Below are 21,109 nucleotides of genomic sequence, written 5' to 3'. Positions count from 1 at the left end.
TATGGGTCTCACTGTGGTGTGTGGAGATCCATCTTAAATAATTTGCATTGGAAATTGTTTTTGGCCAATTGGTTACTGAGGTTTATTGCTTATCTACACGTTACATTTGGTGCCGACTTTGGAGGATTTTTTAGTGCGTGTGATACATTGAATTCAACTTAGAAGAATATTTTGTGAAGGATTTGGGTCCCCTCTTTCTCCTAGAGTGGACCGCATTAGAAATTTTTGGTTTGGGTGGTTTATTTTATGCAATATTGTTTACTCTATTTGTGGCCAATACTCAACTATTTTTTTCTGATCTAACTTGTACTTAAGGAGTGGGGATGTATGAGTTGTGTGTGGAAGCACTGTGAATTGATGTGAAGTAAATGTGAGTGATATTTAAGTAGATTTGATATTGCAGATGTGCAAAAGTCAGTTTCTGAAGAGCTTTGATGGTGATATATTTAGTGTGAGTGTTCTGAGAAAGTGGTTAATGTCAAATGTGTTTGACATAATATTGATTACTTGACATAGAGGTTCAAGGACAATTTCATGATCAAGAGATTCTTCTCATACCAATTGTTCTATTCTTTATGTTGTTAGAAGACACTGGGTCTCTTGGCAGCTTTTTGTATCTTGCCCTGAGTAGTGAGCTTTAGTTGAGCAAGTGCATGTATCCTTTTCCCTAAGGTAGTGCTCCTTAGTTTGTCAATCCTATCAGTTGCACGATGCTCCTTGGCAATGAGCTTAAAAAATTGTAATCAATTTTATTTATATTGTGAGTATTTTTCTCATCGCGGTTTTTTCCTGTTGGGTTTTTCATGTAAATATGGTGTTCATGTGTTAATGGTTGATGTTTTTCAGTATTTTTGTAAGATATTTAAAAATTGCTTATTTTTTGATAGGCCAATTTCGTAGAGTTCCCATTCACCCTCTCATCTTAGTCTTGTTGTGGGTTCAACATATAAATGTATCAAGGCAGTGCCCAACACTATTCCTGAAACTAAATAGGATAAGGCACCAAGGTTGTGTTTTTCACCATTACATTGTGCCTTTATTTTGGTGTGTATGTCAATCCTAAGTATGTAGCACTCTAGAACATGCATCAACTAATGTAATAGGTTAACAAATCTATGGTTCATAAAGGATATATATGTATGTATGTATGTATGTATGTATGTATGTATTTATGTATGTATGTATGTATGTGTGTGTGTGTGTGTGTATACACATGTATGTATGTATATATACATATACATGCATACATATGCATGCATCATACATACATACATATACATATGTGTGTGTGTGTGTCTATATATATATATATATATAGTATGTATGTGTGTGTGCATACATACATACATACATACATACGTGTGTGTGTGTACATATAAGAAAACCAACGGAAGTTATAAAACTAGTTCAAATAAAGATTTTTTAAGGTACTAGAAAACAATAATGAATCCAAAACATAGTTTTCATATGCATAGGTCAATTAGAGTGGCAAGATGTATTTTATATGATGCAAGGAATCACCATGGTCATTATACTCGTCAAAATAAAAATTAACCTTATGAACAAGAGAGGGGTCTTTACAAATATAAATGGACAAGGGAAAATATATCTATGAATGTGTAGAAGGAGAAACAAGAGGATGAAGAGATGTGCCCAACTTAGAAGAAAGCTCCTAGAATTTCACATAGACATCTAGGATAAATCAAGAAAAGTGGAAAAGTAACACATTTGTTGGAAGGAGGTAACAATGGCTCAAGTGTAATAAGAGAAATAAAAGTAGAAGCAACTACTAGGAGGGATGTTTTATCAAAGTTAGAGCTAGGAGGGAGTAGTTTGTATGAAATAGATGATGATGCCATTAGAAAAAGAAATTGTATAGAAGGGTTAAAAAGTAAAGAGTGTGGGGTAAAGATTTGGTAAGGATGTACATCTAGGAGTGGTCACTCAAATTGTCATAACTTAAATTCCTACTCTCCATTATAAATTAGTTTTGATAAATTTTAAAAAGAAAGAAGAATTGCATTTATTAATTTATGTTGAATATATATCTTTATTATCAGTGTATTCGTGAATTAAATATTTTGGAATTTTGGAATTTTTTCTTTAAATTTGAGAATCTTCTTTAGTTATTGCAGTTACAACATGTAAATGGGAAAGAAAATGACAAGAAGGACTTTCCATGATCTTTGCACTTAACTATTTTAGGAACTTTAGTTGCCTTTAGATGGTGAGGGAGCAAGATAAAAAAAATAGAATGTATGTTTTCTTCCATGAGGAAACACATAAAGGATTGCATGAGAAGAGAAAGATGAGGGAAATGCATGGCCTACAAAATTATTCCTTCACATGCAATATGGCTTCAATGGAAATTATTATGTAGGGCATTTTGGAAATTAAACAAAGTCCTTTGAAAGCTAAATTGGAGAGCATTGATTGAGATAGATCATCAAGCTATGAGAAAAGATGATACATCTAGGGAAATGAATATAGAAATAGGTGCCCATTGTGGCACAGGCAGAGTGGAGAGCTTATTTTGTCTAATTTAGTATCATCGTAAGATGATAGTAAAGGGAGTACTAGTAGATACTAACCTCATTCAAGGAAAATAGATATGGCATCTACATCAACTCATGGTGACGGAGAAATTCAAGATACTCATGACAAAAACAATGATAATTTAAAACAATTTATCGATATTGTTACGCCTAATATGAAATGAAAGATTTCCCTTGCTTTAGAATTTTTAGAAACAACACCAATCACTCCTAGGACAATACCTCTATTGAACACTATTGGTTACTGAGAGGAGGGGCATGAATTAGCATACACTAAAAATTAATCAAATTTAACATTTTACTTAACATTCATTTCATCTACCATATGCATGAAAGTAAATAACTGAAATCACGAAAGCACCAACACATGAACACCAAGATTTTTAAGTGGAAAACCTAAACTAAGAAAAACCATAGTGAAAACTATCTCAATATATGATAATCAAGTTACAATGTTTACACCAAAGGCAAAGGAGCTCACTACTCCTAAGATGAGTTGCAAGACTAAGGTGCACAACCTTAGGGAAAGTTGTTGGAATCAATGAACACTAAGAGTGGGTGTGAATCAGTGTTCCGGTATTTATAAATTTATTTATCGAATCCTTAATCAACCAAATGCACAAATAAGAAACTGAAATGCAGAAACATAAAGCAATCAAGCACATAACCATAACACCAATATTTTTACATGGAAACCCGAAAAGGGGAAAACCACAGTGGGATTTGAACCCACAATATTATTCCACTATGGCCAGTAGCAAAATGATATTACATAAAGGAGGAATGCACTTGCATTGAGGCACACTGCCTAGAGCTCACTGCTCAGTTACAAAAACAGGGCTACAACCCCGGAGGAAGGCTCACTACCTTACAGGCTAATAGAGAATGATTACAATGAGTAATGAACTGAATAAACGCATTTGACCATGCCAAATAATAGTTCTGATTAAGCATAAATTGATCTGCTGCACTGTTCTGATAATTTGCTCTGTTTTGCCCTGCTACTGATTACCAGATCAACAAAACTTAAGGTGCACACATGAAAGTACGCTCAATCACTCCAAAATCATCACACATCACATCCACATCCAAATGCATTAACCAAGTTGATCTTATATATCTGCACAAGCAAAAATGATCTCTCACAAGTCAACTTCACAAAATATCAAAATATGAAATGTGTAGCTTCAAGTCGGTTCAAATCTTCTCAAAACCTTATTTTGGATCCAAGACATGTGATCAAACTTACCAAAAGTCAGTCCAATCACCTCGAACTTGCCAATAGCTACCAGAATCAACTCAAGGAATTTAGTCCACATGTTACACCACTGAAAATGAAGATAACCCTATTTTACTGCACAACCGAATACCGGACCTTCTAACACTCCAAAGAATCATCACTGGAGGATAATATTGCATGATAATATGCTTCTCATACCCAATAAACTTAACTCGAATAACTGGAACCAAGAGCACACCACCAAAAATAACAAATACTTACGAAGACTATACACAGAGTATTACTGACATACTTGCACCAAAAATCCATGTCAGATGTCCCAAATTTCGTACCAAATAAGATCAATAGGCTAAGTTTCCATCAATGACAACTTCTAAGAAATATCCTACATCAAACATCATCAATATTCAGTTTCACCGGAACATCACCGGAACAACATCAAATGCCAACAATCTCCCCCTTTGGCATTGATGGCAACACTATGAAAAATGATAAACGTTATAAAGCTCCAAAAACTGCAAGCAATATGACAATCTAAAATATGTACACTCAATTAGCTTCAACTGACTCCCCCTAAGAATAAGCATTGAATTTTTCACTGCCCTCTCAAACTCTCTCCCCCTTTGACATCAATGGCAAAGGGTAAGAATCCACCAAAACTTATGTACAAAAGAATGTAATTATTGACATGAATTTGAAAATGTCTACATATGTAATCTTCAAGGATTGCAGGTATCCATTCCACCCTCTCAGAAAACAACCTAAAACATTAATCAGAGCGTTGAACATATATGCATGCACTTCAACTCCTTTGAGATCAGATGGCACCAATTTACTTAGTGCACCGACTGCATCCTGCTGAGCTCCAAGCAAGGTGTCCATCCGGGAAATAATAAGACTTCTTAGTTCTCCCACTTCGCTCAATACTTTCTCCTTTTCTTTATTCAATCCCTTTATTTTGTTAGTGTTTCCTTGTATTTGATATACCCAAATTTTGAACTTCAAATTGGTCCCAATGTTGAATGAAGGCTCAAATATGTGTCTATGCGTAATGAGTGGGCATGTGATCTAAAGTCGTTGCCAGTCAAAATATGAAAAATGGATGATTTTTGAAAATTACCAAGAATTGAGGGAAATCATTTTGTGAACATGTCCTAAGCATCATTTTATATCATATCACCAATTTTTGTCTGAAACCAGTTCATAGTTTGCTATATTTTAAACTTTCAAATTTTGATGTCCCTCGCCCAAAAATGATTAAAATATCTCATCCTAGGTATCATCATGAGGAATACATGATGATATTGGCTTGATTCCCATTAATATCTTGTGTGGACCTGCTTTGTAAATAAAGGTTAGAAATGCTCCGTTTTGGAGCATTCTTAACCTTCTCCATAAGAGTTAAAAAAAATGTACAAATAATATGCAGTCTTATAGATTTTTGTAAGCAAAGACAAAATGAGTAATAATGCAAATATGCAATGCAAGTTTATCTTCCTTCCATTTCATTCATCAAAGCTTTAAATGACAGAGGGATTTCATTAGTTGTTGCCGTTGCACTTGCTCTGGGAGAGGCAATTACTAAATCTGAGACTTTTGCCTACTGTAATATTTTCTTACAGTGTATATATGCTACAATTGAGAGATGTAAAATCGACTTCCATGTCGTTAACACTTTGATAGGCAGATATGCATGCCGTGGATATGGGGATTTGTTAAAAAGCATCGACACTTGATATTTGTTGAACATAATGCACAGGCAAATTACAGAAAATGGAAGGACTTGAATGCTAAAAGTACATACCATGCACGTGAATTGTTTGATGTAATGCATAGTTCATATTTGTTTGACAAAATGCACTAAGGAAATTACATTGTGCAGGGTAGATCATACACATGAAAATGGTAGGCACATCGAATGGATGATCATGATTACAAATTTGTTCTGAAACCATGATAGTCAAAGTTGTCTTGTTGTGATTTTCTCACCATTCACACAGTTATTACTTGATTCATGCATTGGCTTGGAGTAGCTAAAACCGATCCATTTCATCCATACTAAGTCATGAACTTTGAACAAGTTATAGACATTTATCAATACATTAAAAATAAAGAGTTTTCACTAGATGTTGTCATTACAATTGCTCTAGAAAAGGTGCTAATTACTTTGTAATGATGCAAACCATAGAATCCTGGTCCAAGTCGTGTCATGTGTTTGAATAGCTGTAGATTATGGAAGCATAGACAATGCCATGAAGTGTTAAACAAATGCAAATTATGGAAGCCTTCAAACCGGTCATAGGCATTCATCAAAGCATAAAGGATAGAGGAATTTTGTCAGCCGTTGTAGTTGCAACTGCTCTGGTAGACATGTTTGCAAAATGTGGAGGCCTAGCCAAGGCAAGTGAACTGTCTGACAAAACGCTTCAAAGAATTTGGCCGCACAAACAATGCACGTGAGTTGTTTGATATAATGCATGCAAAGTTGAACAATTGATTTTGTTCAAAAACTCAAACTAGATTTTTCAAGAAATGCACATGACAAGTTTTGGGTGCCCATCAAAGCTTAAAGGCGCTAAAGGTTTTTGTGAGATCTTAATGTTGGAAATGCTCATATAGACATGCAAGCGAAACAGATCACATCACAGGAACGAATACTGTTTTACAGAGGCCTCAAAAAGATATCACTTCACGGTGCAATAATGGACAGAATGCACATAAGAGATTTGTTGAAAAGGCTTTAGAAACTTTCAAGCAAATGCAATTGGTATGTATAAAATTAAATGCCCTTATAACTCCCTGCCTATGCGCCTAAGTGGGAGCTTTGAACAGAGTATGGACATGTATCGAAGTATAATGGGAGAGAGATTTTTGTCACATATTATAGTTCCAATTGCTGCGGTCAATATGAATGAAAAACGTTAAAGCATGGACGAGACACAAGAAAACGATTTGACAGTCCGCCTCAAAGTGATAGTACCAAATGGAATGCAATGATTGTGAGGATATAGTAAATGGTTTATTGAACAAAATCTAATAACTTTTAAAACAAATGCAATTGGTAGACGAAAGACTAAATTCCATAACCCGCACCATCATTTTCTCTTCTGCATCAAAATTTTGCAATCTGCTTCGGTCAACATGCATGAATGTTTGGAAGCATACAGTACAAGACATGTGAGCTATTTGGCACAGTGCAGTAAAGGGAATACTTCTCATGGATCACAATGATTGTAGAGTGTATGCAACCGTCAAGTCATAAATGCCCGGTTTGATATGCATAGAAATGTCAAATCATAAAGAAAGACTTGGCACGTTTTCACAAAATGCCCCTTGAATGGTTGTGTCCTTCAATTGATCAAGACAAATTACAAAATTCACCACTGAGCTATTGTAGTTGAAACATATTGGGGTCACATTAATTGGCATTTTCATCATATATGGTTGTATAGAGCTAGCGACATTGGTGATCACAATTCAAGGGCAAAGAGAATTTATGATTAATTCCCCTCCAGTACTATTACTAATGTTGGTGGTAACTTGGTTAAGTCTCCTTCAGCGATTGTGCAGAATAGAATAATGTTGTATCAAAGGTTATAAAGATGTCAAGTGAGAGAAAACTTTAAATGATAAGAAGTAATTATGTTAAACGAGAATATATTACTACCACTGGAAAGGGAGCCTCATATTGATGGAGAAGGTACATGCAACACATTTTATGATTAACATTACACAAATGATAGCATCTCGAAGAAGAATTAGATATAAATGATAAATGATCAATGAGATTCATGATTTGGCAAATTTGTTATTGATCACTACAATTTCTCTTGTGAAAGTTATTAAAAGAAATGACCATGACAAGACCAACTTTTGTAAATTGCTTGGGAATACAAGGAGTTCACAAGAGGAAATGATGACTAGTAGATATAGTCAAATCACTTGTGTTTGAAGACCAACTTATTGATGACCAAGCAACTCACATATTTAAAAGAAGACATGGAGGCCACCTTGACAAAATTGATGAGTTATTTTTTCAATGTAATGGGTTTAAAATTCTTTTTGTTAAAAGTGACTTATGTCACTTATTGTAACCAAAGGTTAGAAAGTTGACTTCTTTTGCGCATAGAAGTGTAAGTTACTAACTCATTGAAATTTACGCAAAAATGAGTTAGTTATTAACCTATCCAAAGTTAGTTGCTAAGGTAGTTGTCCTACAAAGCCTATAAATACAAGGCTATTTGGAAGGTAAAGGGGGGACTTTTACGACAGGGGGAAGACTCTGTAGAATTTTGTAGAGGAACTAAATGAGAACTTCTGATGTTCATACCTTTGTACTAAGGGGTTATTTAACTTGTATATTTTCAAAAAGAATAATGAACAATGCATTGAGTTCGTGTGTCTTGAATGTATTCGTGAGTTATCGTTACTAATTTCTTGTATGTTGAATTAGTAATCCCTTTATGTATTGGTGAAATCTATTGATGAAACACACCATTTCATGGTATCTTGACTTGCATGTGCTAGTACAACCTATCTCTTCATGTGTTGAGGTTTATTGTACTTCTTTCATCATCATTGCATGACTAACCTATTTGGTTGGCAACCCCTTTTGTAATTGTTATCATTTATGGAATCCTACTTGGTATTCGTATATCTTCTAGTAGGGTTTTTGTTATTAATCTTGTTTAAGTTCTATGTTTTCTCCTTTATGTACTTTCAAGATTAAAAGTACACAAAAATCCTAAATACCCCTATCATACGAGGGAGCTACCCCTCTCAAATGCAGAGGAATATTGTGGTTTTCCTCCAATCTCTCCAACTGTTGGAACGTTTGTCATTGCTCATCAGGCAAACAGGGTCAGTTTCAGATAAACGACCGCAGTGACAAATCTGTTTACCAACAGTTAGTAAAATCCATTATTTGGGCTTCAAGGGAACTAAGAAAAACTGAATGAGGTGTTCCTTCAAAATCTCTTATTTTCTTATCAATGTCCACAGTAAACAGGCAAAAATAGACATGATTTAAATATTTTACTGCCTTCACTTAATGCATCCTCTGCACTCTTCACTGCAATAGTCAAAACTTCTCTATCAGCCTCAATTGCCTTCAGATAGGTTTGAAGCCTCGTCTTATTGAATTCATTCAAGACCATTATGTCAGTTGCTTTCTCTAATGACAAAAAATCAGATTCTACCTTATTTAATATATCCTTACGCTTACTGGATGGTGAGTCATTTGAAATCCGCTTAAGGTCAAGAAAAACGTTTTCCAAAACTGCAGTGGCCAAAGATATCACCTCTTTTTCCTCAGATGCGGACTTGAGTAAGTCCTCACTGGCCTTGATCTACGCAAGAGTGGCCAACTTTAATGCTTGAAGAGGGGATAGAGTACTTAGATCTACCAGACCATGAGCAAGATCATCATCAACTGCAATTTGTTTTCCATTATCAAGAAGAGTAGCTTTGTTCAAGGTAGTCAGAGCTTTATATGTTTCCCCTTCATCATTCTCCTTCACCGGTTCAACATTTTTATCCTCATCACCTTTCTCACCAATTTTGTCGTTGTCTTTATTCTTCTCCACTTCACATATCTCCTCTACTATCATCTCTGCAATTATTTCTATCTTAGGAGGATCCTGAGTAGCATCACCGGAGTTATCTGCTACTTGATTTTCAATGGCATCAGATGGAGTTACCTGTTCAACCAGATCAATTTGTACAGTTGGTTGATCCTGTGGAACTTTTGTCTGTACAGGGATCTCTGGAGTAGAAGTGTCTTTGCTTGAATGCTCTTCTAACTTCTCTGGAATAACTTGATATCCATTTGCTTTCAAAAATTTCTTCAAAATGTCTTCAATGTCATTCACTACTTCATCTACTCTTCTGATCATTATTATAATCACTTTATGCTTGCTTCGAAAGTTTTCCTTTGCAAGTCCCAAAATCTTAGGTATTTCTTCTATAGTTATTTCCGGACATATCTTTACTAATATAAATTCTTTCAACTTTTCATCTTCTATGCTAGCGGTCTGTCGTCGGGCATCCAAGATATCATATAGGCTCTTTGAGTTCATAGATGATAACTCTATCAAAACTTTACTTAATTTATTCATATACTCTACAATTGCTTCTTCTACTGCCCGTTGATCTTTATCCTCAAAATTTTCATAATATACAGAAACATTTTTGAGATTACCATCCTTCAAAATCTCATCAATCAACTGTTGCAAGGTTAATGGAGGCACAATTTCATATGGTCTCTCTATCTTACCGCATTTAAGTGCTTCATCTATCTTCGATTTCTTCTTCTTGCCTTCTCTAACCTTTCTGGATGGCTCTGTTGGAGTTTTAGATGTCTTAGTAGGAGAAGCATCATCGGATGTAGGATTTCGGAATACCCTTGCATAAGTGGCAGTCTTCTTCACTTGCCTCACCTCTTCATTTGATTGTATCTCTTGATCAGTTATAGCATATTGTCTTGTAGGATTTTCTTTCTACCTTTTCTCTGCTCCACTGATAGATACTGATGGTTTGGGCTTAGCTGGAGGTACAATTTTCTGCATACCGAAGGTAGGTGCAAATTTGCTAGGCTTTGCTTGAGTCTACTTGGGAGGAGATGGTTTATCTTGTGGCTTCACCACATCTTCCTCCTTTAGAATGTTTTTCTCTCTATCCTCCTACATTGCTTCCCAAGTAATACCCATATGCTCTGCAAGTTCCTCTACCTCCTTTCTCACTTTTCTCTTCCTTCCGACATCAGTGAATTTTTTATGCAAGTTGAGGTCGTTTTCCTTGAATGTTCCAAATCTTTCTTCCTTTGGGTCTACCAACTTGCTCAATAGGTGTTGAGAATATGGTTCAAGAGTAATAGAATCAACTCCATACCCCATGGGAATGATCCAAGCTATCCTTGACTCAACCGCTTCCATGTGGCATTGATCTTTATCAACCATAAAACAAATTGTTTTCTCGTATTTCTCAACTATCTCCTTAGGATTTCTTTCTTGGGCTTTCATAGAGGCTCGAAAGGTCTTAAAATAGCCCCATAATGTAGATATTCTCATTGTGGCATCACCTATGCCCCACAAACCTTCCTTAATTAGCATGATCGTCGGTTTGTCATATGCCCATTGGACTTTTCCTTTTATTCAGGGGATCTCATTCAAGAAGTATAATACCAAATAAATAAGGGACCCAAACTTGAAAATGTGTTTCTTGTCCTGTTTAATCTTCTTCAAGTTACTTATTAATTCATTCATGAGAACTGTGCACAGATCATACCTTTTATCTTCCTTGAGCATCTGATATGCCGAAAATATTGCAGTACCAGAGACCGAGTTATGCCTACTAGATTGATAAACTTTTTAACCTACCACCATCGAGGAAAATCTGACATCATGCTCCAAGATATCACTGATAGTCATTGCCATGTTGTCAGATTTGGAATCGATAGTGGCTATCACAGTGTTATTCTATACTTTTCTCAGTCAAGGCACTTCACCAGTTGCACTTAAGCATGTGACTGCTTGAATAGCCTTCTTGGTGATTTTATAAGGTTTACCCAGCCAAATGAATTTGTCATGGACTCTGCTGAGGACATACCGCACCCATTCTGCTTCATCAAATATCGGAAAATGAACCAACAACGCAAAACCCATGTCATAAAGAATCTTATGTTCCAGTTTCAGGTTGCCAAGACTATCTTCCAAATGCTTGTTGAATAGTGTAAGCACGTCAGCATTTCCAAGTTCTTCAATGTCACAATGAATGTATTCCCTTATATCCTCGTTGTGAATAGCTTTGTACGAAACTAAGGAAAAAGCTCCTTCTAGATCATCTTCGCCTGATTTGAAAGGATGTATCTTGAAAATAGGTCTTTCCCTCTTAGAAATATCAGCCACTAGAGGAGTAGAAATACTGAATGTAGATGTCATAATGATCCTAGGGTTTTAAATGATAGCTCGTGAACAGATAAATACCTTTTATTTCGCAATTAGTCGCAGGAAATTACTGGATGATCACTTCAAGCTTGATTTCATTGTCAAATCTCTTTCACTCAGATGCTTTGTTCTTTTCTCTTGATTGTTTTGTCAAGAATAAGCTTTTGGAATGCATTTTTAACCTAATTTGCAATTGTAATAAATGTTCAACCATAAAGCTTTTGGTTATACTGTTTTTCATCAATTCATTCACTAGATTACCAAACTACTACAAAATCTCTTGGATATCAACTCCATACTCGATGTGAATCTTCTGCAACCTTCTGGAACCAGTTACAGTTCTCTGTAAGGGGTTTTTTAAGAATCTGCATGATAAACTCCCTCGAAGGCCAAAAAATCCCTAGTTACCGGATGAGGTTCTATCACCGGATTCAAGTGTGGAGCCATTCTACATATTCTAATCTTCTTTCTTTACCCACATCTTCTTATGCTAATCTTTGATTTCATCTACCTTTTCTTATCCTTTCTCATTAGATTTATTCTTGTTTACCAGTGCATTCCTGCTTCTGCAATTCCTTGCAATATGACCTTGTTTATTACATGCATGATATACAACATTTCTCTGCATAGGCCTGATATTCATTTGATTTGGTCTCATCCTACATTGGTTAGATATATGTACAAACATTCCACATGCATAAGATCTCTTATTCTGGAAATTGATCATCATTATGCACATATTTGACATGTGACCAAAATTGTTGGATATAAAACATTGAGCGGTAAAGGTAAGACCATTGTTCACTTTATTCATCATTCCAATATTCATCTGACTTCTGCATTGATTTTCCATATGACCGAATTTATTGCAAGTAAAGCATCTACCATTGAATTTATAGGCATTAGGTTGTCTTACCAGAGGTTTTTTGCTCTGCTGATGATTTTATTTCGCATTGCTCTGTCCAGAACCGAAGGATTCTCCTTTCTCCTATCCAAGTCCTCGCATGTCTTTTCCATGTCTCTGACTATCCAGCATCTCATCCAACCAGGTTGAACTAGCTTGCAACTTTTCTTTGTACTCATTAGTAGCAATCAACTCATCTCTCATAATTATGATTTGTCTCTCAAGTTCTTGACCATCATTATTTGTCTGCACCAATTCAAGCTTCAACTGATCATTCTCATATGTTAATCTGCACCATTCATCAGATCTATTCTTTAAGGATTGAGTCAAGCTTTCTTCATTCTTCTTCTGGTCTTCAATCTCCTTAGTCAGCTTCATCACAATAGATTACATTTCATTCTTCAAGACTACATTCTCTCTGGCTAGCTTCTCACATTCATCAGTCTTGTCTTGTAGAATTTGATTGTCAACAATTTGTTCTTTTTCCTTTATCTTGTCCATCGGCTCCTTTATCTTTTCCCAAGAAGTGTTTACTTGATCTTTCAAGGTTTCAATGAAGCCTTCAGCTGCACTCAGATTTCTTTTCAAGCTACTCTTTTCCTTCATTGTTGCATCAAGATCTTCAAGTTCCACTGCAAGTTGTCTCTACAAACCAGAGTCCATTGATTCCATCTTCTGGATTTTCCTCAAGTTGTTAGGATTCCTCAGAGGAACCAAGCTCTAATACCAATTGTTGGAATCAATGAACACTAAGAGGGGGGGTGAATCAGTGTTCCGGTACTTATAAATTTATTAATTTGATTCTTAAGGGTCAGTGCAAGAAGATGAGTCCACTTTTTGGCCAAAAAGTGGAAGTGTTTTCCCTGTTTTTCAGATTTTGTCTCACTTGAGCTTAAATTTTGAAACACTTAGAGATTGAATCTTGAAAAAAGTCAGTAATATAAAAGATAGCTCTCTGAGTGTACTTTTCAAATATGTAATTTATTTTAATACCCACATAATAAAAAATAACTTTTTGAATGAAGTTCTAAAAACTATGTTTTAAAAATGCCTGTTTCAGGACCATACCATGCATGTGTACGACCCACACTTTTTGACACAATTAAAATTATTTTCTCAAACCATTTTGGGAAATGGTTTGTAACACACTGAAGATTGATGAGCATATTTTTTTGTATTTTTTTTTCAAATATTTTTTTTTAATTAATTTTTTAATGACCGTAATTATCTTTTTAAAAATTTGACGTGTACGACCCACATAATTTGACGTAAACTTAGTATTTTTTGAATTTTTTTTTTTTTAAATTGAAAAGAATTTTGTGTAGATTGATGACATATAATTTTTTTTTCAAAATTCATTAAAATAAATAAGTTATTAAATTAAGAAAATTAGTTAATATTTCAAATTTATGACCCTGATTTAGTATAAATTAAATGAAAAATATTTAAAATAATCAATTTTTAAATTAATTTACATATTTAGAATCTAGACAGTATAATCTGAAATGGGTTTCAATTTCGTATAAAAATTCTTTGATTAAAGGCACGTAAACTATTTCATTTCATCATATTTGTGCTTTCATTCATGGAGCTTTGAATTTGCAGGTTCATGTCTCAGGTGTGGCCATCCCAGGCCTATCCCGGGCCTAATCCCGAGGCAAGTGGCGGGTTGTGAATTCAAATTTTACATAACGGGCCCCCGTTTTATAAACGGGGGCCCGTTTCATTTTCTGCCCGTTGGATTTAACAACGGGCCCCCGTTTTAATAACGGGCCCCCGTTATTTAAATAACGGGCCCCCGTTTTATAAACGGGGGCCCGTTGTTAAAATAACGGGGGGCCCGTTATTAAAATAACCGTTGCTGTAAAAAAAAAAAAGATTGCATCGATTTACTACAATATCATTGAAATCCGTACTGACAAAGATTTTTTACATCATTTGGCAGTACTTTTTAATATTTTTTACGCGATTTTTTGAAGACAAGTTTGTAAAAATGGGTTCTAAGCAACGTCAAAAGAAAAAAAAGAAGACAATGACAGTGGACGAAATTCAAGCACAAAGAGAGAAGGAGGCAAAACGCCAAAGAGATCGAAGATCACAACAACGACAATTGAATAACACTTTTGAAGCATCTAGTTCAGTGCCCGTTGTAGATGAGACCATTGAAGACATCATGATGGATGCAAAAAATATAGAACCACACACGGGTATGACTGTTGATGCAAATGTTGATGTGGATGCGAATCCTGGTATGTTTTTAAATCCTGATGACTATGATGCCAATCAAATTGCTGATTTAAATGAAGCTGGATATAAATTTCATACACCAATACGAAAAGAAATAAAAATTGAAAATATTACACCACCGTCTCTAAAAGAAAATGAATGTAATTTGTTTACTATTGATAGCAATGTGCTAGATAATCTTAATGGGTTAGTTTCTTGGAGACAAATCAGAACACATGCAAACAGATTATATAAACAATTTTTCTATAATAAAAAGTTAGGATTCCAATGTCAATTAATGCTACAATTAATAAAAATGTTAAAAATGCGTAAAGTCATGAAAAAAATAGGTATTTATGCAAAACCAAAAAGAAAAGATGAATCATATAAGCAAGTTGTATCTACTGTTGCCAGTGCCATCGATTCTATAGGAAAAACAAGTCGATCTAAAGATAAGAATGCAGCACGTAGAGTTATAACGACTGCTATAGTTGACAAAATGATTGTTAATAAAAGAATGTTAAGTGATATAAGTGGCTATTTGAACTTACATCGTAGAACCTTGTCAAGAGCGGCCAAAAGAAGAGACACAATTGAAATTGATCCACTAAACCATTGTTGGAGTTTTAGTGGTAGACTTCAAAGGTCAGACATGAAATTAAATGATGAAACTAAACAATTAATTACAAAATTTTGGCATGATAACACTAGAGTTTCATCAAATGTTAGAGATGTTTTAAAGTTAAGGGTGGGATCAAAAATTCGTGATCCTCATCCAAAACATCTTCTTGACATGACTCAAACTGAATTCTTTAAAAAATTTAGTGATGAATCTGTGTTAATGAATTTACGAATTAGTCAAAGATCATTTGAAAAATGCAAACCCTGGTATGTTAAAATCAATAAACAAAGAATATCTTGTTGTTGTAAAACTCATGTCCAGTTTCGTTACTATTATGATGTTTTTCGATATATTCGTTGTATGTTGCATGGTAATGATCTTGTGCAGGATTGTGGTGTTTATGTTCCACCTGAAACTATAAAAGATTTTATTGGAAGTTTATTTTGTAAACCACCTAATGAACAATTATTTCTTTCCAGTTCATGCATTTATGGTCTTTGCAATTTATGTGGGAACTATTCTTCGATAGGTGAATGTTTGCATGAACATGTTTCATCTGAGTTTGGACAAAAAATGGTTGATGTTAGGAGATTTAAAAATATAGAATACCCTCTAAAGGATGGAAAGATGGGGAAACGTTTAGAATTGATTACAGAACAGAATAGTGTGAATGCATTTATTAGTGAGTTTAAAACTCATATTGTTCCAAAATATGTGAAACATTCCCAACATGCCCGATGGCTTGATGGACAGTTTCGCATATGCAAGAACACATTTCCAATTGGAACAATAGTATCAGTTGTGGATTTTGCAGAAAATTATACTCTAAAACCACAAGAGGAAACTCAATCACAATACTACAACTCAGTGCAAGTGGCCATATTTGTGCACATTATATATAGACATGACCATGACAGTACAGAAGATAACAGAAAATTTTTGAGGGAGTATCATTTCTATGTTAGTGATAATCGATTACACTCTTCAGAGTTTGTCCAACATTGTTTAGAGGTATTTTATGATAATCTTAAGGAAAGAGGAATTGACATGAAACAACATATGATATGGTCAGATAACTGCACTGGACAATTCAAAAATGCAAGAATGTTTTATTGGCTATGCAAAGTTCACAAGATAACCAATGTCCAACATTTATGGAGTTTTTTTGAAGCGGGACATGGTAAGGGGGAACACGATGGAGCCGGTGCCTGTATAAAAAGAGCTCTTGCTAGAGAACAATTGAAATTCGAGGATGCAGTGAAATTCAGAGATGCTCGTGCAGTTGTAGATTGGTGCAATTCAAAGTTGTCAAAAGGATCAACTGAAAACTCTGCAATTCGACGTTTCTTCTGGTTGATAGAGGAAGATAGTATTCCTATTCGGCATGATTGTAATACCATCATTGGATCAACTAAATGGCATTCGTTTAAGAGTTCTAATTCAAACACATGGACTATATTCACAAGGCAACTTGCTTGCTTTTGTCAGTTTTGTGTTTCCGGAGATTGGGAATTTTGTGAGAATAAAGAATGGGTTGAAGAATGGCAACAAAGATCATTGACACCCATAGATGCAAATGATCCGCATGAAAGAACTGATGAAGATATGGATCAAATGTTTGCATCAAATGACTATGATCGCATTTCAGATCTTATACAACAAGGTAAAATTATTTTTGAAATTTGTTTTGATTTATTAAATAGTACATAAATTTATGAAATCTTACAGTGTATATTTTTGTTTTTATTTCTCATTAAATATTAAAATAAAATTGTTTTGTGCACAGGACATGTCTATGCTGTTGTTGCACCAGAGGACAATGAAGAGGGGACAGAGTATTGGTTGGCTCGATGTGTAGAGCCAAAACATAAGCTAACTACTCCTCGAGTAGATGATGATGGTTATGACTATCCAACAGGATCTGTGGTTGTTGTTGGCACTTGGCTACGCAAATATCTAACAAGAAAGAATGGATTGCCCGCATTTGAAGATTATGAATTAGAGAAAAAGATTATACATTACTCACATTTGGTAGTGGCAACTAATATAAAATTGGATAGATATCGTGGCAGGCCTGCTAATAAACAATTATGGACTCTCTCTATGGAAGAGCACGAGACAATTATAGATGCTTTGCAAAAGAGAGAGGATGCAGATGGTATAATAGAATGAATATCAAGTAAGTTATAATTTGAACCCTTAATCCACCTCCCTTTTAAAAGTCGCGATGCATATTATATATAGTATTTTAAATCATGAATCATAATTACAAAATCTAATCTACTAAAATTTTGTTTCAGGTCTACCACAAGTAGAAGGCATCAATGAAAACAAAGTTATTTGTGCATACTTTATGTTTCATTTTGAATAATTACAAGTAAGTTAAATTTTTGTACCCTTAAGGCAAATCCATTTGTATTTTAAATTCAATGTATTCTGATTATAAAAACTAATCATATGTATTTACTTTTTCTAGGTCTCTCAGAGTAGACTTGGCCTCAATGACTACTATATTGTTTGTGCATACTTTATGTTGTATTTTAAATTCAATGCATCCTGATTATAAAAACTAATCATATGTATTTTTTTTTCTAGGTCTCTCAGAGTAGACTTGCCCTCAATGACTACTATTGTTTGTGCATACTTTATGTTGTATTTTGAGAGATATAAATCCTTATTATTATAATTTAAATAGACTATTTATTTTATTTTAGATATGTCTTCTTGATTACATTTTGTGTACAATATACATAAATGAGAGACTACTGGTCAAATTTATGAATGAGATAATAATGTTTTAATCAAGTTCTATTCATTATATTTGTTAAATGATACTTTTTGATTTAGAATATGTTATAATTATAAGATATGTTTCGATACTTAGTTCAAGATGTATGCACATGTAGTTTATCTAATCACAAGAACTATTTAAATAAAATTCCAAAAATAAAATTACAAGTCCACATAATGCCTATAAAGTTGTTTAAGCACAACTTCCATAAATAAAATTTCAAGTCCACATAATATATAAAGTATGCGCAAAATTTCAAGTCCACATAATTTCAAGTCAATATATATGATCTAATGTGCACATAATTTCAAGTCCACATAATATCTAATGCACACAATACACATAAAGTATGCACATAATATATATGATCTAATCCTATTATGAAACTATCCATATATATAAAGTATGGGTGTGCACGTGTAAACAAATATGTAAAGCCCGTAAAATAGTACATATCAGAGCCAAATAAATAGTAAAATTTCAAGTCCACATAATCCATATAATATCTAATCCATATATATGTCTAGATGGTAACATGATGTTCACTCCACATAATATCTAATGTGCACAAAATATATAAAGTATGCACAAAATATATATGATCTAATCCAATTATGCAACTATCCATATATATAAAGTATGTGCACGTGTAAACAAATGTGTAAAGTCCATAAAAAAGTACATATCAAAGCCAAATAAATAGTAAAATCTAAGTGCTATCATCAATAACATCTCGTGGTCTCTTGTCCCCAGGATGTGGTCCAGATCCACCTGTCTCATGCTGTACAATAAAAAAATAATATTAAAATATTACTTGAAATTAACTATTAAAAGAATCATTTATCAAATATAGTAGAATTCATAAATTAAGTTACAAACTTACCATATGCTCATCAGATCCTGTAGCAGTATCTCTCTTGTCCCCAGGACGTGGTCCAGATCCACCTGTCTCATGCTGTACAATAAAAAAATAATATTAAAATATTACTTGAAATTAACTATTAAAAGAATCATTTATCAAATATAGTAGAATTCGTAAATTAAGTTACAAACTTACCATATGCTCATCAGATCCTATAGCAGTATCTCTCTTGTCCTCGGGACGTGGTCCAGATCCACCTGTCTCATGCTGTACAATAAAAAAATAATATTAAAATATTACTTGAAATTAACTATTAAAAGAATCATTTATCAAATATAGTAGAATTCATAAATTAAGTTACAAACTTACCATATGCTCATCAGATCCTGTAGCAGTATCTCCTCTAGCAGTATCTTGTGCAGTATCAACACCAAATGCAGTGCTAGCTAACTCCTGTACAAGGTCAAATTCAAAGTGTCCAATTAAATCTTAAATTAAGAGTAAAAATAAGATCAAATTAAGTATTACATATTAATACCTCAAAGGATGTCGATGTGCGTTCAAATTGGCTCTGATCAAAATTATGAGGATAACCTATCCTAATGGTAGTGTCCACCTACATACATGCATTTAATGAAATCATATTTAGTGAACATATATATGTGTACTAAATAATTTCAAGTAAAGTTACAATATTGTAAGAGTTCATATTTAAGTTAAGAATTATAAGATACATACCATAGATGGTGTCACAATAGTCAGACCCTCTTCTTGATGTGATGTAGAGGGTCCCTCATGACCTGAATCCTGGAGAAAGAAGCATTCAATGTATCAACATGAAAATTTATATAATATACGACGATAGCATATTAACTTAAAAAGATCTAGTACAATGTCTAGATAGAAATTTATACTATACCCCATAAGGTGTGCCGAGTTGTCTTCCAGTAGATGCAATATTAACTCTAATATTAGGCGTAGTCCTTATCTACATAAACAAAATTTATTTAATGAAGTATTAGATTGTATAAAAAAAGAGATGCACTTAGTTTATACCTATATTTAATAAAGTACATAAAAACATTGACATGTACATGTATATTATATATATCTATACCTGGTCAAGATGAACATCCGAGCAAAGAAAATCCATATAAGATGTCATCATACTATCATCTGCTGCATCATGCTCATCTGGAACTGAAGTAGATCCTGCAGCAGTAGTAGGACCTACACACGTCTCATGACAACTCGAACACATATGTGGCATCCATCGAGGAGCAGATGCCATGTGAGCAGCTTGCTCACTCAGGTTCCCTGTGAGGGAAGTCAAAGCATCTAATGTCGAAATGAATGATGTATTTTGGACATCTGCAGGAATCGATGGAGCAACAAGTGGAACTATGGGTGGATCCGGTAGGGGATTATTACTCCGTGCCCCTAATCTATGCTGTGGCATTCCACGACCAACACCCTGGAATGACTTAATATCAAAATAATTTGGTTTTTGGTTCATTACAAACTCACAGTATAATTTCTTCAAAAAATAAAAAGGGACCTCATAATTACGATGTGGTGGATAATCAAAAACCATCCACCATCTATCCCAAAAGTATCTAGCCATTTCTGGATGCACACACCACCTAATTGAAATTCTTTTCTGGTTAGGTTGCATTGGTTCTCTTGTTTTTGGGTTGGTAAAATATGGACATAAATGAGCTTTGGTTATTTTCAAATCTGTGATTTGTCTATAAGTTAAACCATCGGCATAAAAATCACGCAACTCTTGTCGTCGTCTATGAAATTGATCTAATTGAGAATCAACAGATCTAACTGACTCGACAACAGTTTGCATTGATTTTGCAAACTCTACAAGATGGGGTGGCATGACTTGCTCATTTTGGATAGCAGCAATGTTTTGTTCAATCACTTGTAGGTTTTCATTAATTCGTTCTCTTAAACGAAT

At 34.2% G+C, this 21,109-nt stretch overlaps 1 protein-coding gene across 1 annotated transcript; it reads right to left on the bottom strand.

Moving 5' to 3' along the window:
- Positions 1 to 18,799: 18,799 nt before the first annotated feature.
- LOC131036428 (uncharacterized) lies at positions 18,800 to 20,575 on the bottom strand. The gene is made up of 8 exons (XM_059209391.1): positions 20,261 to 20,575; positions 20,063 to 20,131; positions 19,882 to 19,950; positions 19,682 to 19,759; positions 19,513 to 19,596; positions 19,339 to 19,410; positions 19,165 to 19,236; positions 18,800 to 19,062 (listed from the first exon to the last, which is right to left on the bottom strand). Exons 1-8 carry the CDS (start codon positions 20,432 to 20,434, stop codon positions 18,991 to 18,993), a joined length of 690 nt encoding a protein of 229 aa, XP_059065374.1. The 5' UTR covers positions 20,435 to 20,575; the 3' UTR covers positions 18,800 to 18,990.
- Between the last annotated feature and the right edge of the window lie 534 nt (positions 20,576 to 21,109).

The sequence above is a fragment of the Cryptomeria japonica genome, chromosome 7 (genome assembly GCF_030272615.1).
Source record: "Cryptomeria japonica chromosome 7, Sugi_1.0, whole genome shotgun sequence".
NCBI classification, from domain to species: Eukaryota; Viridiplantae; Streptophyta; class Pinopsida; order Cupressales; family Cupressaceae; genus Cryptomeria; species Cryptomeria japonica.
Note: the sequence above shows the minus strand (reverse complement) of the source record. Positions and strands in the feature narration are given on the sequence as shown.